Here is a 24,400-nt window from a genome sequence, read left to right on the forward strand (position 1 = left end):
TGGCGCCCGCAGCATTTCCAGTGCACCGAGTGTCCGAATTAACTCGCTCGTTTTCACCCGCTCCGGAATATATTAGTGAACTAATGTAGGGAATAGTGAACGAGGGTATAGTTGGCGATTTAGGACGTAGCCAACGTGCGTTCCAACCCTCACGCACCACTAGAGTGCGCCAGAACGTCAGTGGCTGTTAAGGATTTGATTTGGGGCGGAGGCTCGTGAGCTCATTCGCCTTCCCACTTCTATGCTCTTCATCACTGCAGCGCGAGCACGGCCATTTTACAAGCCGATTGTGCGAGTGAAGAAGACACACTCCTCAACGGTGTTTATCGGCAGTTCTTGACAACCGTGTGTTTTTAATCGTAAATATCATTTTCTTAACCCCTTTCAAGTCAGCAATAGCGTGATAATGTCTCGTGACCGGTCCCGTAACCGCGGAGGAGGATTCCAGCAACGAGGCCGCGGAGGAATAATGGGAATGCGTGGTGGAATGGGAAACCCATACTTTCGGAATCAAAACCAGCCACCTTTTCAAAACCGTGGAGGCCATGTGGGTGGTGGATTTAAGGCAAACCAGGGGAACCAACCCAATCCAGCAGCTAACGTTACGCCTCAGAAACCGCAAGAATCCGTTCAGAATAAGCCTGCCATTCTGTCGCCCCCAGCCCAGGGCCCAACGTCGGCCCAGCAAGCTAACAACAATAAAACCCCGTCGACACCCCAGCCTGCCATTCCCGCTAACGTTGCGCCGAAGATTCAGTCTCCACCGCCTCAGAATAACGCTATCGTAAAGAGCCCGGACCTCGGTTCTCCACAGAACCCGCCTAAACAAAACACGCCTCGAGGAGGGATGGGGAATGGCCAGAAACAGCATGTTCAGCCTGCGAAGAAAGCTCCAGAGATGAAGCCACAACAAAATACGAAAAACGAGGATCTGTCTCATTCTCAGGTATATAACTAGTTTGGCGCAAAAGAAAAAAAATATAGCGAAAATAGGTGTTTGAGAATGATGTGTGTGAGATTGTAGTTTAAAAGATTTTCGGTAGAATTGTGTTGCTGAGGCAGATCCGCCATTTTGTTTTGGCGATTTAAACAATAGGAAGGACTCGCGGTGCTGGGCCGCTCATTTGTGTGTCCTTTTTATGTCAAAATTTGCAAAACGTTTATTTATCTTTGTTAACGTTGCGTTTTAGTATTTTATTTAATTAACCTCTTAATGTATTAGGCGGCATTGTCTGTTGTAAAAGTAGGTTATGTTTCTGTTGCAAAAGCGTTTGGATCTGAATCAGGATTCTTGATGGTAGAAGCGAGGCCTCTCGAATGTTCGCCTGTGCTTTCAAACGTGTTTTAAAAATCACTTTATAAGATGCATTATTTTAAAACCTTTTTATTAATGTTTTATCTTGTATTTTAGGAGTTGAAGGCGACGTTATCTTTGCTTCGCAAACCTGGGGAGAAAACCTATACTCAACGTTGCAGATTGTTCATTGGCAACCTGCCAAACGACATCACCGATGTTGAATTCAGGAGGTTGTTTGCCAAATTTGGAGACCCCAGTGAGGTCTTCATCAATCAAAGCAAAGGTTTCGGCTTCATAAGACTGGTAAGATTTAATAGTCACTCCATTTTGGCTATAAATGATCCTTTTGTGCTGCTGGATTCTGTAAATGCATACATCATACACATTCAAAGCCTAATCAGTCTTTTATTTATAGGAATCTCGTGCCGTGGCTGAGATTGCGAAAGCAGAGCTGGATGATACTCCAATGAAAGGCAGACCACTCAGAGTTCGCTTTGCCACTCACTCTGCTGCACTGTCTGTGCGTAACTTATCCCCCTTTGTCTCGAATGAGCTGCTGGATGAGGCCTTCTCTCAGTTTGGAGTAGTGGAAAGAGCTATAGTTATTGTAGATGATCGTGGCCGCTCAACAGGGAAAGGCATTGTCGAGTTCTCTTCCAAACCCGCAGCTCGGAAGGCAATGGATCGTGTTAATGATGGGGTGTTCCTTCTCACAGCGTAAGATGGAGTTCTTTGTACAATGAAGCAGGGTGTTTTATTCAATGTTTGGAACATGTCTTGATGCCACTGTGTGTCTTTTGTTAGGGCGCCCCGTCCAGTTGTTGTTGAATTATTAGAGCAATTTGATGAAGAAGATGGTTTGCCAGAGAAGCTTGCGCAGAAGAACCCCACTTATCAAAAGTAAGCTATGTTGATTTATTGCTTTGTTCTGTGAGTACATTCCAGTTGTTTATCTCAGTTAGGGGTCAAAACTATTTCTGGTCTTTATCATGTAAATTAGGCAGGGCAGATGGTGTAATAATTTGGGTGGGGGTAGGTGGCAGCAGTAACAGATGTTTCCTAGACTTAAAATCCAGGTTTAACTTATTTGATATTTGAGTTTATTGAATGGGCTTTTGTTTCATTTCAGGGAACGGGAGCAGCCTCCACGATTTGCCCGTCCTGGCACATTTGAGTTTGAATACTCTCAGCGCTGGAAGTCCCTCGATGAGATGGAGAAACAACAGAGGCAGCAGGTAGAGAAGAACATCCGTGAAGCCCGTGAGAAGCTGGAAGCAGAGATGGAAGATGCCTACCATGAGCATCAGGCAAACATGCTCAGACAAGGCAAGTATAATGCTTCATGTATAACACATTAAGTTTATGCTATGAAATCTAATGTTTCGTTTTAATGTTTCGTTTTTTTAATAGACCTCCTTAGACGTCAAGAGGAGCTCAGACGTATGGAAGAGATTCATAGTCAAGAGATGCAGAAACGTAAGGAAATGCAGCTGAGGTATGTCTTATTTTGGTGCAGTTTTGATAGTAGTCCTTTCTTTGCTTCACCCTTTTTAATCATTGGCCAATTTTTTTGATCCATAGACAAGAGGAGGAGCGCCGCAGAAGAGAGGAGGAGATGATGCGTCAGAGGGAGATCGAGGAACAGATGAGACGCAAACGCGAGGAGACTTACAGAATGGGTGGCTACATGGAGAATGTAAGTGTTGCTTTCAGGGTGTGTATAATGTTAAAATGCCATGTTGATTAATCCATTAAAGTATTTTTTGTTTGTTTCTACAGAGGGAAAGGGAGATGAGGATGAATACTGGTGGAGGCATGGGATTGGCTGGTAAGATTTGTACAAGAATTGCTTGCAAAAAAGATGGTTTAGAGTTAAGAGTGTATATTTAAAATATATTGTTTTTGTTGTTTTAACTTAAATTCTTTCCACATTCAGTTGATAATAATAATGTTCTTTGTGTATCAGATATGTCATATGGATCCCCTAACCAGAAGTTCCAGTTGGCTGGAATGAACTTTGATGCACACCAAGGGTTGGGGGGAGCAGCAGCAGGGGGCATGGCGTCCAACGAAATGGTAATGTATTTCTCATATGAAAGGAAGTGGATGATGTGTGTGAGTGTGTGTTATGTGGCTGTTGTGGTTCATAAGAACTATAATTTGTTGCTTAGCTGTCAAAGATTTGATGTTGGGTTTGGAAGCTTGTGGACAAGGTGATTTTATCCACTTATGATTTTATTGTATTGCCACCAACAATTAGCACTTATAAAGTCAGTACTGAGGCTCAGCCCCTTTTGTTTTGCAAGTCTGTCTGTACTAAGGCCTAAGAAATGCAACAGTTTACTTATATTACTGATTTGTAAGACCTGTCTTAATTGCAAATACAGACAGGCACACGTATGCTCTGTGATGATGTGTAGTCTTGGCATTAGCAATGTGGCATCTTTTTTTATGAAAGGCCTCGTGGTATTTAAAATGTGGTGGAATAATGCTTTTTAAAATGCTGTGCTTGTTTTTGTGGTGAACTCTGCTTTGGTCACTTCCATGTTACAGCTCCCTCCAGTCATATCAGTGCTGCACTGGTGCCCATATGAAACTGCTCTTTCTATGTAAGGAGCTCTCTTGTAAATTTACTTTTTGTAGTTTTGAGAGTAGGCTCATAAGAGGCTTTTAGTGCAGATGGACTTCAAAGCAGCTTGTTCGCAAAATGTGGATTAAAGTAACTGTAAATGTTACATGGCTGAGCTTGGTGTTGGTTGGCACCTTTTTTTGAATTGTGCTAATTTTGGTTGGCAAGAATGGAGTAGGGCTTGACCCTGTTTGCTGTGAAGAGAGAGTTTTGCAGTTTATTATTGGGGACTGTTGCTATAGCAAACAACATGGCACACTTTCTCATCCCCCAATATTTTGTGAGTGTGTGTATATATAATGTGGTGTAATTACCTGGATTTCTAATTTGAAGTTATTCCAAACTTTTGAAGCATTTATCTTAAAGTCCACCTGAAATGCGTTTTGGTGCATCTAGATAGATCTACCATCTATGCGATTGAGAAAATGTATTACTGTGAGCTTAATGTTAAGCCTTTTCTTGGAAAGAAAAGTGCAAGGAAGTTCTCAACAACAGCAGCAAGGCCTGTATGATTCTTTTTGAAGACGGTATGTCTTGAAATAAAGGTCTTAAATTATGCATATTTTAATGAAAAAGTGAAATTATTAACTTGGAAACATGATCAATATTGATCCTCTTAACTATAGCAAAGAAAGTTAGTCTTATGTGCGCAATTCACTGGTGCACACTGGTTAAAAAAACAAGTGTTTTTTTGTAGGGGTGGGCCGATCCTAATACTCTGTATCGGTATTTGTCAATACAAACATTTTTGCTGGATCGGGTATTAGAAGTGGCGGACCGATCCAAAAGCCGATCCTGTGCTAAATAATATTATCACGCTTTAAGAATGTTAATCTTTTAGTAAACCACTGTGAGCGTTTAATGCGTGTTTAATAAATGCGTGTTTTCATCTGTCACTTTCCATTCAGCATTTTCTAGTGTTCGGTGACAATCAGGATGCTTTTTCAAGATGTTCCAATTATTCGGCATAATCTGTGTAAAGGGACTGCATTTTGCGGAGTTTGTAATCACTGATAGGTGTCTTGCATTAAAGCATTGGAAGTGGTCTGAGTGTAACACGTCAAACACAATGGGCCTCATTCATGAAACATTTGTGAATATATATATATATATATATATATAAGTAAATTCTGAGTAATTTGTAAATTAAACTTTCCCCCTGATTCCCAAATACAGCTACGCAAATGAAGTTTGTAGGAATGACTGAATCCTCTTGACTTCGTTCTCTGGTTTGGCTTCATTATATTGAATAAATGCATAAGATACTAACAGGCTATATGCTTACCAATAATTTAGTCAATTAAACTGTCCACCAAAGCGTATTTTGCCAGCTAAAATAGTAATACCTGGTGCTTTTCTGAAAACGACCATGCTGGAGGCACTGCACTTTATTCCAGAGATGCCTTGTTTGCTGTGATTTAGAATATCAGCAACAGTTAACCTACTTCTAACTAGCATCTTATTTTAAAGAATATTAATTAAAATGAAAATGCAGATACCATTCATATTAACTTCTCCGTTGTTGTGTATGATGGTTGGTCAATGTAATTTTAGCACGCCTCTTCTCCAATGTGGTTGGATGGCTGTGTAAAAAAGTAGTGACGAGCTCTGCAGTTTACGCAAAGTTAAGAAGTAAAAAGTGATAAAGGACGGGGCGAAAGAACTCGTGAAATATTATTGATGCATTGTGAAGCAAAATCCAATGTCATCAGTTTGTCTTAAAATTATACAGAACGTTACATGTGGTTTTACACACTATGTACATGTGGTGTATAGCAGGTGTACATTTCTTTTGTACAGACTAACTTTTTGAAAATACGAACATTTTTATGATTCCTAAAATTTGTTAGAATGACTTGACACCAATTTACACAAAATCATTTTCATGAATGAGACCCAATGACTTATTAAAAAGCTCAGTTAAGTGTTGGAAGGATGCATGTACTTTATGTAAAAACATAACATATCACTCATCTTTGTGTTGTAAATGATATGAATTTAAGAAGGTGCTTTAAGCTAACCATGATGCGCATGGTACGTTTAAATAAGAGTATGAATTTAGTGTGTCATTCTGCACCCAGAATGAGCTAGGAGCGGGTGCTTTAAGCGAATCGTCCAGCTCCCAGAATACGCAATACACAATACGGCTAGAGAAGCGGATCATTCTGCACCCAGGATGGGCATGGACACTTTGGCGACACAGAGATGTACATTAGTGATGTATTTTCACATTTACGCAAATAAAATGTTCAAGTATCTGAGTGTTTTAACCTAAAAATAAATGATTGCACTACATTACAAAGCATATATTTTCAGTCAACTTTTATAAATACATTAGTTTTGTTCGATTCAATAAAATACATGCAACCCTCACTGATCAGGAAAAAGCAGTACTATTATCGGATCGGTATCGGCCGATTCTTACAATTCAGGTATCGGATCGATAAAGGAAAAACTGGTATCGGCCTACCCCTAGTTTCTTGCTGCTTTCAGGTCTGGCTTTATTCTGATATAAAGCTGCTTTTATTTAATGATTCTGCGTTAGCACTGTCTTTTAGTGGTTTTGTAGTAACGCTATAGATCAGTAGTAGTAAATTGGTTTGCAAATGCAGTTTCTTGTTGACTTTAAAATATCAATTCTTTTTTCAAATGATCTGGCAGTAGAAGCAATATGTGAGTAAATAACAGCAATTAGTGATGTACCAAAAAGAAAATTCCTAGCCAAAACGCCTCTGCTAAAAACTAAGTGCAGATTTTAGTTAGCCTTTTTTCAGAATAAATTCTAGTTTTAATGTGAATATTTTTTTCAGTTGGTGCAAACCAAAAATAAACAGTTTTATTTATAGAGATGGGTTTCCCGGTATTAAACGAGCCACCGGGGCTAAATTATGAGCGTGCACCCCGTTGGAAACATGCCCCCATTTTCAATTCTGCTTTAGGTTACACGGAAGCATGCAGCATATAATAACCGATAACAACGTTCAAGTATCGGACTGAAAAGAAGAATCTAATAGTTATACCGTTAAAAACGTACCTATACCCATAAGGGGTGTAACGATACTTTGTAGATCGATATTTTGCAGTGCAAAAGTGTTATGATTCACATCGTTAGGAGGTGGGGATAATATACGATATGATGCTTAATTCATTCATTGAGCGGTCAAGAACTGTTGACAATTAACTGTTACATGTCGTTCCTGGTCTAATATTCTCGGTGTTTCTCAACTTTTCTGAAAAATAAATGTAATGACCTGGTTTAATTTAATTCTAAGGTCAAGTAAACTATGTCAAAACAGTTCTATCTTTGTATGGAACACTTAATAACACCAATTAACTTGGTTAAACCAGTTAGATTTTAGAATACTAAATACAGTGTTGATTTTGTCGAATAAAACAAAATAATGGGGATGACTAAAATATGACTAACTAAATTGCATTTTAGTCAAAAGACTATGACTAAAACTAAATGGAAATTAGAATTAAGACCAGTGTCAATTTTACAGCATATTTTATATTAAATTACAAATTTTTTCAGTGACAAACCTGCAGTACCGAAGTTTCAGTTAAGCATTAAAATGTAATTTTTAATTTTGTTCAAAATATTGTGATGTGTATCGCATCGAGATATATACTGACTCCTGAGCGGAGTGTATCGTTACACCCCTAATACCCATCCCTACTGCTCGGCAACGTTTTCTCTCATGTTAAATGGTGTTTAAGACGTTTTTGGCTGAATTTTATGTGTTTTAAATTTTGGTGCATCACTAATAATCTGAATACTGGAATATTCTTGTAATGTCAATCTGGATTGGCATTTGCATTATGAAACATTGTGCTGCGTGACCCTGGACTGTCAGGACACCTTTTGATGTGAAGTAACCTGCATTGTAGTTTTATGGTCTTACAAGTGTTTTTTTTTTACTGGGCGAGGTTAATCGTCTGAGTAGTATGTGATCTTAATCTTTTTCATTCATGTCTTTAAAACCAAAATGTAAAACCAAAAATTTAAATGTTCATTGAATGTATCACAATTCACTTTTTTTACCACCTGTCAGGTAAGGCCCACATGCACTGTTCGATTTCTGTGACAATTTAAAAAATATTTTCTCTGTATAATCACATGCGTGTTAAGGCAAAGTTTAGGATTTAATTCTTCACACTGTTCGGTCCAATCCTCGTGCTTCAACTTGAATTGTATGTGACTTGATCTATATGTGAAAAACAAATGTAGCTCTGCTTCAACAGTGAAACCCTCACATGACACAGCCAAAATTTCTGACGTCAGAAATTTGTTTGATTTTAAGAGGCTAATTGCTTTCCACATACACTTCTCGACAAACGACACATGGCAAGCACAAATTTGGCCCTAATCTTCTCAAATCCAAATGAAATTTGCTCTGTGTGTGCCTGCCCTTCGTCATTGTAAAATGGCTTTGAAAAACTTTTTTAAACTTTAAATTTAGGCTTAAAAACAATATCCTCATGGAAAAAACTAATAATGTTTGCATTAAAACAAATTGATTTCGATTCATTTTCTGGTAGTTGGTAGTTGACCTGATGGTATTTCTTGCAGTTAAATACATTAACAGCCTTATTAGCCGGGTTTCGCTCACCCTGGTTTTATGTGCATTTTTCAAGTTTTGCATCAGAAACTTGCAAATTCCAAATTTTTAAATAAAACCCTTTATTCACCAAAAAGTTTTTACGCTCGCTTTAGGTGTTTTTTCTTGTTTGCGAAAAAGGTTTATTGCGAATAATGGAAGATGGAAACGCATTTGCCGAAAAAGTCATGTAACTGGACTTTGGGGCAGTATAACCGGACTAACCAAAATACAGATCTTGTTGCACAGCATCTGAAATGTTATAACCGTCGTTCTTAAAACCTCACCAAAGTCTTAAGTTTTTCTGGAATTGCCTCCCAGAACGGCCACGACTGCGTTCCCAAACAGCAGGCATCCATGAAAGCACCACATTTATAAGTTTAATACGATATTCCAATTTTGCGCGTAACCTAAATTCACAATTTAAGAAGGAAACCCGGCTACTGCCATGTTAATGGCTTTGAGGCATTAAACAGTGAACATCACAAGTTTTACCGCATTTGCACTTAATCTCCCTTGCAAATGTCTTCAGTATCTTTATGCTGTAGTGTTTATCAAACCTGCGCTTAGAAAATGAAATGTTATAGGATTTGACTAATGAATACATTACCCTCTCTTCCTTTTTCTATGTCACCTGTGGCACCGTGGATCTGCGTGTTGGAACTGTTACACCGATTGTTTTCCTTGGATCCCGCTTTTAAAACACTTTGCTCATAATATGAACTCATGGAACTTATTGACCTCTGTTGAATTTCTCCCCTACCCATGGAAACATCATAATTTCTACAAAATTAAATCCTCCCGACTGATATATAACTGATGATCCTTGTAGCGCAATGATCGTTTCCCACAAGGGGGTCCAAGGGGCATGGGTGCTGGAAACCCAGGATATGGCAGGGTCCGTGAGGAATTTGATGGGCCTGCCAAGAAGCCACGCTTCTGATCTGGCACTTTAAAGCAGATTTTGTGTGTGGAACTCCAGAGGCATTTCTGGTCTCAGAATTGATGTATTTAAGTTTCAAGAATTTTCTTGCAATTTTAGCCTGAAGACTCCTGAAGACCCTTTTTTCTTTGCATTTTTATTTTATATTCTTAATAGGTTTAATAAAACGGCTCAAATCAGCACTAGTTTAGTGCTACCAATATGTAACTTCCCTTCCTACTAGTCTATACCTTGTCATCATGTTATTTGTGTTATACTGGTGAATATTGTGAGTTGTTCTGATCTTTCTATGGCTGTGTTCTTTGCCATTCACATTTAAACTAATACATGTACATTTTCAATAAAGAGTACAGTTGGTTTTCCCAAACCCCATTCAGTTGTTGTTGGCACAGTTTTAATTTAAAAAAGTCTGAGGTGTAACTGACACACTGGAGATTTACCTGGCTAGTAACTTTTTTTATTCTCCATGGTTTTGATTTAATTTAAGCATAACGCGACAGATAAAAGTGCACAATTAGGACCCCATAAAAATAATTAAAAAATCATTTAATTGGTCATTTCATGTTTTCAGTTTTTTACTCTACAGTAGTAGTATTTTTGCCGGCTTAAAAAATAATGTAATATAGTAATTTTATAGTTCAAGGAAAATTCCTTTATACTATAGTATTTACATTAATATTAAAAAATACTAAAGTATACTACAATATTTGCTACAGTTGATCAATTTACTCAAGTTGAAACTACAGAATAATATGGTAAGGTACTATAGTTGCATTATTTTAAGTTTCCCGGATCTTTGACTTTCAGTGTGTGTTCACTAGCATTCTTCATTTGAGAAAAGCTATTAATGTAAACTCTCAGAGCAGCTTTAAAGATCACGTCTCCATAAAGTGAGATGTAGTACATGAAACCATGTCTCTCATTTTCTTAGACAAGCAGCACAAACTGATTGCATATTTAAACGGCATCTATAGCACAGTCCGTATTTGATAAGCTGTTAAGTGCAAATTTTGATCAAGTTGTAGTAAGTCAAATTCCAAGCCATTCTGAGCTATACATTAAATTCTGTCTGGATTTCGCAATTCAGTATGTTTTTTTGCAAGTGGGTTTTTTTACACTTGCCTTCGGCTCCCACCTTTCATTGATGTTGAACACTTCCACCTTAAACATTTTGGTCTACAATGATCAATCAGTTACTGTGCTTACATTAAAAAAAGCATTCATCAAGTCTGTTTATTATGAACTTGCCATTCCAAGTTGCAGTTGGGAAACATTAAAGTTTTTACGTGTCTAGTTAAATTTTTCAGGTATTGACAGTCTAAAGAAAATAATGTTTAAAGTTTTTTTTTCTTTTTTTTTTTCATTTAGATGTTCTGTATGGTTACATTAACTATTTGATATATTAATATTCCTGCAAGCAGTTTGTATTTCAATTGTTCTATAGAAAAAAACCTCAAGGTTTGGATCTTCAATCTCTTGCACTTGGAACAGAAGCAGTCATTGATCCTTAAACATTTCATTCACAGAAGCTACAGGTGGATTGAAAGCTTTGAATAAAAGATTTCAACGACCTAAGTCCTTTCAATAAATTGTCCTGGTTTAAGTTATCAAAGTCTGACTCAAATATATTAGGATTCAGATCTGTAATGCATTTTCTGCTGGATCTGGCATCACATACCTCTAGAAACATTTGCCTGCATGTTATATGCAACGTTATAATTTTGTTTCTTAAAGCAACCTTATAGATTTGGTTGCATGTTTTTGTATGTACTGAAGATAAAATCAAATTGTTTGTCAACCGCAAGAAGGGAGGGAGTGGGTTGGATTGAGCAACTGTGATCCGTCAAAGCCCCATTCTGGCTGACTAAATATCAGATAAAAAGTGAAGAAATACGATTTTTATTGCAGTAGTAATTAAGACAAGCTCTCTTGAGATCAGCGAGTGATGCCTTCGCTGCACAACTCTTTGGATTGTTTTCTGTAAATTGAGTCAAGTATGTTTATGGAATCTTAACGGGATACCTTAACCAAAAATGAACATTGTCATTTTCTTACCTCCTATTTGTTCCAAATCTGTATATTTCTTTGTTCTGATCAACACAGAGAAGGGTTTTTTGAAGAATGTTTATAATCAGAAATATTTTGCCCCCCATTGACTACTAAAGTACATACTTAGAAACGAATGTATGGGATAATTCAATGTAAGTCGCTTTGTATAAAAGCGTCTGCCAAATAATTAAATGTAAATAGGTAAAATTACAATGGTAGTCAAAAGTGCCCCAGTAATGTTTGTTGTCCTACATTCTTCAAAATGTATTTTTTGTTCAGCAGAACAAATAAAGTAATTTTACTACTATGGGAGTCAATGGGGAGCAAAATCTGTCTGGTTAGAAGTATTCTTCCGAATATCTTTCAGTGTTCATTAGAAAAAAGAAATGTATAAAGATTCGGTCAACTCGAAGGAGAGTAAATGATGACAGAATTTCTGTGATACCTATATTTAACTCAAAATTCACATGCAGAGGAAACACTGTCATTTTACACTCTTCTTGAATTGCGCTCTACTCATCCACAATATTACTTCTCATCGTCTTAAACTCAAAAATGTTAAAATGGACAAAGCCCTGTGAGTCTAAAGGTTGCTTTGAAGAGCATAATTTCCAACGCTTTCCATGTAGTCTTTCTGTCTTAACAACTTTGACAATTTAATCAAATAAGAAGTTATGAGAATTTAGTCTATAAAATAGGAGTGCATGGTAATAAAAGTTGAGCAATTTTTTTTGCACATAGTTAATTTCATGCATTCTAATAATTTACAAATTAACAATTTATGTCCGCATAAATATTGATCCAATGGCGTCAATGTATGAAATGTTTTCAAAAATGTATGTTTTCATACTACCATTATGACCATCACCTTAATTGTAATCTTAATGTGATAGTGTGCTTGAATCGACTTTATTTGTAGTGAAGTGATTTAAATCCCATGGCAAATGTGGTCAGGTCAGTAATAACATGAAGAAAAGGTAACTACACTTTTGTTGTTTTACACATGCATTGTGGAAAACTGTTTTGTCTGTTGTGTTAGTTTTCTATACTTTTTCCCTTAACAGGTTTGTTCGTGACTATCTTCGGGTTTGGATTTTAGCAATTTATCTACTAAAAGTATCATCTTCAGATGCCCATGGACTGTTCGCCAGTGGTTTAAGACATAATGTGCACAAGAATGGCAGTTTCCTAGAGCCCCTCAAGCACGGGTTTAATAGGCTGGCCTTTTTGTAGCGTTTTCACAAGGTAGCTAGATCGTATTTTATTGTAAAATGTGGAAACAAATCCATACTCAAGCTTCTTCTCTAACCCTACCTAACTGTCACTGGCACAAAGGCGAATTTAAGTCTTGAGCCTATATTTGAGCATAAAAGTTGATAATGTGCTGTCTTGTCAACTCTTCCCTAGAGTGGCACTGTATGAAGATGTGAAGTGTCAAAATAAATGCCCATATTACAATGTATCTTTGTGAAAGTAGTCTAATGTGAACGTAAACAGTTGGCAAAAACGCACTTGTTACAGTAAACTACTAGGGATGCACCGAAATGAAAAAATTTTGGGCGAAGCCGAATAAAAATTAAACACTTGGCCGAACACAGAATGTGGCTTTTCGTATTCTATTTATTTAGCCAATTTATCCACTATTGCAGTGTTTCTCAACCGGGGATACGTGGACCCCTAGTGGTCTGTGGTGTTATTGCAGGGGGTCTGTAGAACCTTTTAAAAGGTTTAGAGTTATTTATTGTCTTGCATTCAGGGTTTTACATTAACACCCACCAGACGCAGATAAAAATCAACAGAGATTGTTATTGCGGTCTAATTAATTACAAAATTGACTGGTTGACTTGTGTTCATAAATTATGTTCACTCACTCTGCAGGGAGGGTTCATGTAAACCAAATCATATAGCCTATGCAGCTTCCGCGCATATCTGACTCCAACAAACCTTTCAGAGAGAGTCGAATGATCTGTTTGCTTTTGATTTGCCCTTGCAGTAGCCTACTTGGTCACTTTGATGTCATATGACAGGTGGTTCTTCCCACCGCCACGGCATAAATACATTGAAGCACCAGGCATTATCTTACTTCAGCTCTTAATAATAAACCCTATAGCATCCGTTACACCTCATCAGTTCAACAAGCGGATCAATCAGAAGTTTGAGAAAGTGTTCATGTGCTATCATTGTTAGATCACACGTCTGTTTCCGACACCGGACCTAATTTAGTAGAAATATGTTGTTCTACTGGGGTAGAAAATGGGATGAGCTGTGAGCGCAGGGGTTGTGGGGTCCATGAGGATGGTTTGAGATATGATGGGGTCCAGTACTCAATAAAGGTTGAGAACCACTGCACTATTGTAACACGGAATGGTCATTGGATTCTTATAGGCTACATGGCTAAATTATTAAAAAAAAAAAACATCCTTGCAAAGAAAACTGACTGACAACCATTTCAGCTCACGCCTCTCTGCTCCGAACACCACCGTGTTGCGAGCGGCAGGGCTACTGTCAGACAGCCCGCTCCAGTCTGAAGTACACAAGTTACCGACCGGTAAAGACACTTTCATTCAGAAATTTACTCTGGCACTCCAGTTCCGTGCTGTGTATTTCTCTTGACACTTAAAAATGATCCAGGGACTGTCAACACGTTTGCGGCATTAATAAAGCGTGCGTGTCGCTCTCTCTCTATGCGATGGTTGCTGCTTGATCATATCACAGGACCACAAACTTTTTTTTTCTATTTGTGGTTGCTGAACATTCGGTGCATCCCTTTATCCTACATCCGTGCCATGGCTCTATAAAACAAAAAAGTTTATTATGCTGCTTTGTTCATCAAGAAAATTGTATATCTTGGATAAAATTATTAAGGTTAATAAACTATCCTCCTTTTTGGGATATGTGTTTAGAAGGGCAAAATTGAATTAATAAATTTTTGAAAAATCAATAATCGTATGGTTTTTGACAAAACCCTTTTTTGGCACTGGTAGGTTGCGGATTAGTTTTTCTTGCATGTCAGTAAGTAATTTGTTTATGCTAGTATTATTTGTATTGCATGATTACTATACGCAATGTAATTTATAAAATGAAGCATGAAACTATTCTATAACCATCGATTAAGTTGCAGGCTAACATTCTCCGAAGGTGCCAGGTATTCACATCAAAGAAGCTCAAGAAATCTCTGACCTACATTTGTTGTTATGTCTGGTGGGTACATTGGGACTCAATCAACCATACTATCTATCCCCTCTTTGTGTCTACCCGGTTCTGTGTGATTTCATCTTTACTGAAAGTTGCCTAGGGAACTATGTATTTCATCTGACAGCATCTGGCCAATCCAAGATAAACCCATTTGTATTATGGAGCCGTCTAATCATATGATCGCGATGTATTTGACAGAACAGACTCCACTTCTTGTTTGAGTGGGTGTTTGCTCTTCAGTTTCAGCTCTGAGAGAGCCTGTGTATCCTTCATGGACCTGTGCTTTTTCTGTTGTTGCTATGGGTGAAGGAGTGGAATTGCACTGAAGAAATAGCCAAATACCTTTTGGTGGTTACGCTGGGGCATGTCACTGTTACAAAACACATTCCTATTACCTGACTACACCTTGCTCACATTTCTTATCCAGGAGTCCCATGTTTTTCTTTATTTTTTTGTATTGAATGATTGGTGGCTTTTACAAGAACAATCTTCTAATTTTAAACGAAAGGTTGTTTCAAGTGTGTCCAATACTGATCTCATTTATATGAACTTCGCCTGATTTTTGCTTACTGAGAGTTTTAGCAGCCCCTTCTCAGAACTTCTGATATTAACACCAATGAAATTTCCCTGATTTTCCAGCAGGCCCTCGGTTATGTTCTGTCCTTACATTCTGGAAAAGTGGCCGATGCTTGAATATAAGAGTCATGATTTAGGCAGAAACTTTCGATTAGATACCCTTCAGATTGCATAATTATTAAAAATTTTGCAGAAGCATGTATATTTAAAACAAAATCAATGTTAATTGTTTTTTTAAAAGCGCTCACAAAACAAAACTGTTTTTGCCTTCAGACCATCCAAAGTATAGGTGGCATTGTTAGTAAAGGTTTTTTTTAGCTGAAAGTATGATCTTCATTTAGAAAATCCATGCCCTCATCTGGTTCAAGCAGTACTTAAGTAATTCTTTCTGATGATAAACTGAAGTTCTATAAAGCAAAATGTTGCATCTGCTCAATAATTTTCACAGTAATTACATCTTTTGTGCATTTTAAACTTTTGAAGAAGTTACGGTCACTTCACTGTTCCCTACTCACTAGGGGCAGAGCCCCTAAAGAGAAAACCCCAGAGGATCTACCTATATTGTATTTCTGCACAAAAAAAAATGGCGCACAAAGTTCAGCATACTGTTTTAAAACGACAAGTTCTTCTATATCAAACAGAATTGCAAGAAAGTATATGGTGTTTTAGGAAGCATTTCATATTTTGTAGTGTTAAATGGATACTCTGCCCCGAAATGAAAATTCTGCCATGAAATACGCTAAAGTCATATGATAACCCAAAGACATTCGTTCATATTTGGAACACAAATTAAGAGCTTTCTGACTCTCACCCATAGACGTCAACATAACTGACATTCAAAGCCCAGAAAGTGACTAAAGACATTCCCTGCGTTCCAATCAGCTTACTATCCTAATAATAGTACTACGCCCTAATAGTATTCAAAAGTAGAATAAATATGTCCCAAATCGTAGTATGTAGTACTCCAAAGATTCCTGGATGATATACTACTTCCTGTAGAAATTCGAAGTGTGGGACTATGCACAATCTTTTCCAGGCAACAGCTTCGCTTCCTGTTAGTATGTCCCAGTGCGACATACAAAAGAGCCATTCATTCTCTTTTGCCATGCAGTCAAAGGTACATATAATAAGTAGGCGAATTGGAACGCAGGGATTGACTATGCTTACATGCTCACCAATAATGTGATTATTTCCAATATGAAGAGTAAGGACTTAATTGCAGTAACATTACATGAGAACACCTCTTTGCTCCCGTTTACATGGAAGTTTTATTAGTCAGATTATTTGCTACTATACACAGCACAATGATGATCTTAGATATAGTTGGGTGTGTGTTGGGGTACTGGCTATCGTTTTATCCTGTCAAATGCAAAATAGCGATATTTGGACCTATTTTATTGTTATTTGGCGCTTTGATGAATATAGACATATGATGTAAAATGTCTCTGCAGCGGTGCCTGACAGATGCACATGCATAGAGAAGCGTAAATGCAATTGTTTCATGCCTTCATATTGCGAATAAAACTGGAGTACGCCACATATGTTACTTTGGTAATGTTACTTGATTATGAGCTTAATCACATTATTTAAATTGAATGATTGCATGTACATGAGGTACAGCATAATCCCAGAATTGCCAAAATCCTATTATAATCGCATTATGAGAGTGCATGTAAACATCAGGGTGTCCGCGGGTCCTTAAATAGCATTAAAATGTCTTAAATCCGCGTTTCAAAGGTCTTAAAAATCCAATCAGACCTACACCATAAAAAAAAATGTATTTTCGTTTTAAAATCATGTCATTATTAGGCTACGTCTATTTAAAAAAAAAAAAATAGGCGGAACCGCAACTAACACATTAGTTCGCGGGGTTATTTGCTAGGCGCGTGGACTGGATATTAGCAATTTCTCGCTTTAACCATGGGGAAGTGTAAATATAATGAAAACTGGTTACATAACCATAATTTTGCGCCGTGGTTAAGACCAGTTTGTGGCAGTGCTTTCGATGTCAGGTGTATATTCTGCAAGAAAGTTTTAAAACTCTGAACAATGGGAATCAAAGCTTTGGAAACGCACATGCAGTGCGAAAAACACAAAGCGGCTGCGGAAACCTGTCGGAGAACACCAGATATTTCTCAGTTTTGTTCCGCTAGTAAAACAGCAGTAAATATTCACTAATAAATTTTACTTCCTTTCCTTTAAATTCGCTTGCAATAAAATTATCTTCGTTTGAATTTATGGAAAGAATCCTCTTTTCCTACCTAAAACCCTTGTAGCTAGATCCCCATCAACATAAGCCAGAAAGGAAGAAAAAATAAATTGACTTCAAATATCAAGGACACAGAATCTTCAGACTTGGTAAGTGCAATACGCCATAATTACCTATCAGTGTACCAAGTCTAAAGCAAAGTATTGTCATTGTTGTTTATCTCTACATTTGCTGTACATTTTACTAGATATTTGTGATCTGGCAGAGTACAGAAAGAAGTTGCATCAGCACAGAAATTTCAAATGAGCCTTAGGCCACATTTAAGGTATAATAAAAAAAAAAATTATTTAGTTTTAATTTTTTTTAATAGCCACGTACTGTTAAACTTTATAAATTGTTTTTTCGTGAAGCCATAACATTTTTACAGAAATATTAGTCATTAAAGATTATGATGGTATTGCTCAAACAAGAGTATGAGTATGCCGTGACCCATAAGGCCATATGTGACCCTGGACAACTTAAAAATACTCATCAAGTTGTTAATCAGAGACGTTGTAGCTGACCGCTATGAAGAAACAGGTTGGTTTAAAACTCTCTGTTGGCTTACCGTTGTTATGATGTTGTGGAGAGAAGATAAACACAGAGGAATTCTAAGCTGTACAAAGAGACACACCTTGAGTGGATAATCCCAAAAGAGGGCAGAATTGAGCAAAGTTTGCAGGCGTGTTTCCTGCCATTTTTACTCTCAAAAAGTTTTGATACATTTACGGTTAGAAACGGAACAAAACCTTTACTTAATATTCTCATTATTTTTGCCATAAAAGAAAATTTTATAATTTTGACCCAAAAAATGTTTTCTTGCTGTTGGCACGAATATTCCTGTGCTACATAAACCCCATTCACACAGCCCGCTGATTCCGGAAAATTGCCAGACTACTTTCTGTGGGAACGCAAACTCATCCCGGATAGATCGAAGAATGATTCCGGTGAGGGGACCTAGTAACATTAACGGGATCTGCCCCAGAAAGCCCCCTGTGTGAACGATAGGCAGGAGCAATGCCGTAAGGGGTGTGTCGTAGTGCTGACGCACGCGTCGTTACAGTGATGTAACTATCATGCGACTGTTTGAGCGGAGGGTTTAAAAACCAGAACGCGCACTTCGACATAAAAAGTTTGCATATCAACATCTAACGTCCGATCAGCTGCCATGTTGTTCAACACAATGTAAACACTTCCGCTGTTGTAGCGCGTCACTACCGCTTTCTTTTCTGACGTGCATATTATATGTCACGTCAAAATCGTGTCACCTGTTTTTACGGAATGAATATGAACGCACGCACAGATTCCAGAAGTCACGGGCAGTGTGAATGAACAAAATCATATGGCAAATTACGGAACTCATTTTCCGTGTGTTTTGGAGGATCTCTGTGTGAAAAGGGCTATAGGCTGCTTTTGTGGTTCAGAGTCACATATATAGTCACCGATATTTCATCTTTAATTTTATCTTGCAGCTACGAACTGGAAATATGAACTTACTCTATTTATCAGGGTTTTTCCTGCCTGAGAATTTGGAGGCGGTTGTCTCCATTAAATTTCGTGCCACCTCCGACTGTCAACAAATGATGTCAGTCAGGTGTAGGTGTCATAACGGAAGACACTAATAAACAAGTGATCTCTGTGGCTTATTTATTTATGACTGCAGTAGCAGCATTGTTACTATGGTGGCGCTGTTTAGTTATCAGCACTGAGGGCCTGATAAAACCTTGGGAGAAAAGTGATGTTTTCAACAAATGTATTGACCTTTATCAGCTTTATTTTGTGGTTGTTTTGGTTAATATCGTTTATTATCACATCTAAGTATGTTAATTTTATTTAAAGGTTTCCAAAATTAACTTGACATCCAATTTGTGTAATGTTTTCAGCTGTGATGTAACTGTATGGGTCACTGATTATACTTTACACACCGTGAGGAGATCATTCATAAATGCAGATGAAACTGATCGATTCGTCAATTTTGCTCAGAAAAAGCTGATGCGCAGAACTAGTGACCTTCTGAACAGCCTCTTACCACTCTCTCATTGTGTCAGTAGTATCAACACACAACATTATCAGTACTATTCCCAACAGAGGATTGATTTAAACAAATAGTTTTTCATGTAAGGGATTCCTTTATTTGGTTATTAAGTATAATTATATAGCCATGTAATTTCAGATTAATGCACTAGTGTGCAGTAGTCAGGATTGCAAGACCGCCGCCTAATTTTGAGCCAGGAAAAACCCTGTTTATTGTTTGTAAAATTTGTCCGTGCCCTCATATTAGAAATTACCTTTATTTTTAGAGAGCACCTTTTTTGTGCTCATAGATGACACCGCTTTAAACTTTAGATTTCTGTACATTGGGACCTTGAATTTAGTACTTTATATAGGGTGATCAGATCAGATACTTGATGGCGAGGTGTGTTTTGCCCTTGTCAGAAATGATTTGAAATATGCCTTTTTCGCATTTTAGCGAACATGGCAAGAGCTTGTCTCTGTGTCTGTATTGTGTATTTGAGCGAATGGTAGTAGTTAAGCATTAGGGGCCAGTGTCCAGCTCAACCACTACTCCACATTTGAGACTCCAGCAGTTGGTTACATTGAGGATGAGTAGTTCTGCAGATCAGTGGACTTGTTTGCATCAAGGAGGTATGCTTGCATATCACCAGAAAAGGTAAGTGACCTCGTCTTTTGTTCCATGAAATAAACCAAATACTACCTTCTCTTTTATCAATCACCCTTTGTGTTGGAATTTAACTGGGGTTCTGGCATCACACCTTCGAAAATGCATTCACAGTGCAGAATATGTTTCTTTTGCTGTTCATTGCAAAGACACTCTATTTGAAATGTGTGTGATACTTTGGCTTCGGGTGTCTGTGTCTATCAAAGTCTGTTTACAGAAGTGGTGCCACTCGGCGGCCATGTTTGCATTGTCTCCGGGCATCTATTTCAGTCAAAGCAAGACAACAGCTCTATCGGCTTGATGTATCTTCATCTACTTAAATGGGGAACAACAGATCATTTCAAAATAGCTGGCAATAATTAAATGGTCTATTTCCAACCAAGTATTAAACCTGACATCAACTGTACATAGCTATTGTTCCCGAGGCTTAAATTTATCTGAAAAAAACTTTTCAAGGTTGCTTCAGGTACTTCATGCACACAGGGTTGGCCAAAACCCTAGAGAATCGTCAGTCTTTATTGATTGGCTCTTTTTACTGGAAGGGGGACTTATTTTTTGCTATGGCGGCCATACTGAGTGTTGCAATCACTCTCCATTTATAGGAATGGCACCTTGTTAATGTCTATTATGTGTGATATCTACAACTTCTCTACAAGGTCTCTCACAGAGCAGCTTTATTTGGGGACAATAAGGAAAGAAATGTATGCCCTATGACTGGGGGTGGCAGCATTTTAGTGGGATTGACATATGAGGGGAAATAATATCAAATTTAGCTTATCTTGTTGTTCACTTTTGTGATGTTGCTCAGTTTTTACACTTACAATGATGTGCATATAGCAACATGTTTTTGCATTTTTCTTAAGGCCAGACTATGTGAGACAATACTAGGGAGGACAGACCACTTGATCAGAAATTAGAGAAATTAGAATGTGTAACCTGCTCAATTTTCTACATTTAGATGTAGGAATCACTTTTTAAATAATTTATTTTTACACAATTTTCACTTTATTCAAATGATATCAAGAGCTTATGGTAAAATGTACAACACCCTTTGTTTACTTAAGTTTTTTAAGTATTTTTGTACTTGTATGGTTAAAGGGATTGTTCAACATTCTGTCATCATTTACTGAGCCTCAGGTTCTTTCAAACCTGTATAAATGTATAAAAGGAAGATATTTTGGAGAATGTCAGTGACCAAACATATCTTATCCCTGTCAATGGAGGATGAGATCTGTTTGGTTATTGATATTCTTTCAAATATCTTCCTTTGTGTTTAGCAGATCAAATAAATGTATACAGGTTTTGGAACAATCTGAGGGTGAGTAAATGATGACTTTTCATGTTCGAGTGAACTATCCCGTCTGCTTTCTGTGGGCTGAATCTACAACCTTTCACCGCTAATGCAATGCTCTACCGGTTCTGTAAATAGTGTAAATGCTTATTGGACACTATTGACTCCTTCACGTTTATTGTGGTCCAAAAGAATTTACGGTTATGAAATTATCACAATATCTATTTAAAGGTGCAATGTCAAGGTTTTAGCGGCATCTAGCAGTTAGGTTGCGAATTGCAACCACTCACCCTCTCTTCGGAACAACTACGGAGGGTGACACTGGCAAATCAGCGAAAACCTGACATGTTTGTCCTAAGGAGATAACATTTACGAAATGCACTCTGTGAAGCAGTGTGTACCTTAAGGGCTATTAAAGATTTATGGCGAGTTCAATGTAAGGCAATCCGCAGTGTATGTAGTTAAATAGCTTATTCTGAGATAATTAATACATGTATGTTATAAAATATAACAATTAATGCTTTCAGGCAAGTTCAACAAATCACACTTAACTTAACTGTAGCCATTAGAGAGCAAGTTTGAAACCAGAGTGGCTGATGAGGCAAAACTGGACGGGCGGTGAATTATTCACAATATTATCATTAGTAAAATGAAAATAATAATCATGTTTTTTAATATCGCAGTTATTGTCGATACCAATATATTATGACATCCCTATTGGGCACGTGTCATCGTTACATCCATACAAGTTCAACTGGCAAAGTGTATTATATTCCAAATGAGCTAGGAAAATTATAATTTTAAGCCTTTAATGCGAACATTTTACTAGACCTTGCTACTTTCTGTGGAGTTCTTAAAACATCTGAACATATCACGGTATTGGTTTTCTTTGGGTTGCAAGAATACATTGGTTTTATTTTTCCTCGAAAAAATATCATCTTCCCAAACTTGGCATTCAACCAGTTTGTTTACTCCATGGCTGTTTGAATATTACAGTAATGCTGCCTCTACACTTTTTTCATAACTTCTGTATGAGGACTGGGCTGGGAAATACTCGGGGATAATAATACATTACTCAAGTGCATCTTTAGGTCTTCTGTGAACTTTGTGAAGAAGAATAAAGAACTGCAGTCGTACCTCCTCCAGCATTGTAATGCAGCTGTGTTACTAGAGAGACTATACATGGTGCTTCAGATTCAGTCTGGTGAGTGTGCGTGGATACAATATGTTTGTTACTACTGGGTGAGTCGTATTTTACATTTGTACAGTAGTGGATCAGTATTTTGACTGTCTGGATGTGTGTGTGTACATGTTTGTTTATCTGCACTGTGATGCATTTACTTTGGTTCAGGTTTTAGGTTTTAATAATCTATATTTGGTTCATGTTAAGTTTATATCTGAATGAGGTGTGATGCCAGAACCTTCATTGTGGTGTGATTGCCGCCTCTGGAGGGGCTGCTTTTAATCCAACGTACACTTCATATACACTATACTTTAGAAATCCAGCATCATGTTTGAGGTGGTGTTGTCTGTATGAGTTATCTGTCATTTCTTTGTCAGTTATTGAGTTGTACAGCAGCATATACACAGATACAAAAGATACACTGTAGTGTTTGAAGCAGATGGGGGAACAGAATTGGCTTTTTGGCCTCTGTCAACAGTATACTGTATGTACATGTTAAAAATGGGACTCTTCATCAAACTTAATTTGTAAAACATCCATCACATATATTTAAGTAAAGTAATTCTTACAATTTCCTTTAAAAGACCTTTGCATGAACTTTATAAACTACACTTATCCCATATATGAATGGAAGACATTGTGTGATGTTTTACTTGAAGGCAATATAGTTTATATTGGCAACCAGCATTAATTCAGCAGGGGTGTCAGAACATTTTATTATATGTCTGCTCACTGTGTTTTTCTTACCGCAGGGCTCTTGGATCATTGAAGGTGGGTGAGACGTTTGAGACACAGTAAGAAACTGGTGAGTATTCACTTGCATGCATGTTTCTGGGTTTCTTGAGTTAATAAGTGTAATTAAGTATAATTCATTTCACTTTTATATCAACACAGACAACTGTTTCCTAAGCTGGCTGGCACTGGCCAAGAACCACAGTTTCAACTTAAAACGTTACTGTTCTACTGAGGAATAGTCACTTGCATCTTGGATGGACTGAGGGTGAGTAAACTAACAGCAAATATTCATTATTGTATAAAATCACCCTTTAAACATGGTGTGTGTGTATATATATAGCCACGGAAAAATTAAGAGACATCAAAAGAACCATTTAGTTTCTTCAGAGTTTACTTTTTATAGGTAGATGTTTTGCTAAGATTATTGTTCTCTGGTTCATTCTGTGCACTACTTACAATATTTAACCAAATTTTAAATAAGATGATGGTTTCTATTCGCATTTATTTGCAGAAAATTAAACCTGGAGGAACATGTAAAAAATAACAGAATAGATGCTCTGTATTTTTCCAGACCTCAAATACTGCAAAGAAAACAAGTTCATTTTCACTTTTAAGCTATACAACACTTTTATTTGTACATGTATTTAGCGAAGGTTCAACATTTTTTTTCATGTGAAAACCTCCAAAACCATTTTGGAATGGTCTCTTATTTTTTTTCCGCTGTATATTCCATTTTTGTTTTAATAGTATACTGAAATAAAATTTGCCTTCATTTTGACATTCAGGCATGTGTGAGCCGACTATTGCACATGCCCTCATGAAACAATTATTATTAATTACCCTGTATTTTCTTTTTATATGTCCTGTTTAGTCCTGGAGCTTAACAGACATGACCATGGAGACCGGAGAATCCTGGATACAGCATTTGATTCCTTTTATTTTTTACTCATTTCGAAATAAAAGGACAAGTCAA

At 37.4% G+C, this 24,400-nt stretch overlaps 1 protein-coding gene across 2 annotated transcripts; it reads left to right on the forward strand.

Annotated features, from left to right (window-relative positions):
* Positions 1–227: 227 nt before the first annotated feature.
* On the forward strand, positions 228–24,400 carry sfpq (splicing factor proline/glutamine-rich). 2 transcript variants are annotated; one of them, XM_056741314.1, is made up of 12 exons: positions 228–946; positions 1,412–1,600; positions 1,713–2,014; positions 2,102–2,197; positions 2,427–2,623; positions 2,708–2,792; positions 2,879–2,993; positions 3,077–3,125; positions 3,264–3,373; positions 9,360–23,497; positions 23,587–23,692; positions 24,299–24,400. In XM_056741314.1, the coding sequence occupies exons 1-10, from the start codon at positions 407–409 to the stop codon at positions 9,468–9,470; spliced, it is 1,794 nt and encodes a 597-aa protein (XP_056597292.1). In that variant the 5' UTR covers positions 228–406; the 3' UTR covers positions 9,471–23,497; positions 23,587–23,692; positions 24,299–24,400. The 2 variants fall into 2 exon arrangements, with proteins under 2 accessions (XP_056597292.1, XP_056597293.1); XM_056741315.1 differs by having other exon boundaries at positions 23,445–23,497.

This window comes from Triplophysa dalaica, chromosome 25 (genome assembly GCF_015846415.1).
Source record: "Triplophysa dalaica isolate WHDGS20190420 chromosome 25, ASM1584641v1, whole genome shotgun sequence".
NCBI classification, from domain to species: Eukaryota; Metazoa; Chordata; class Actinopteri; order Cypriniformes; family Nemacheilidae; genus Triplophysa; species Triplophysa dalaica.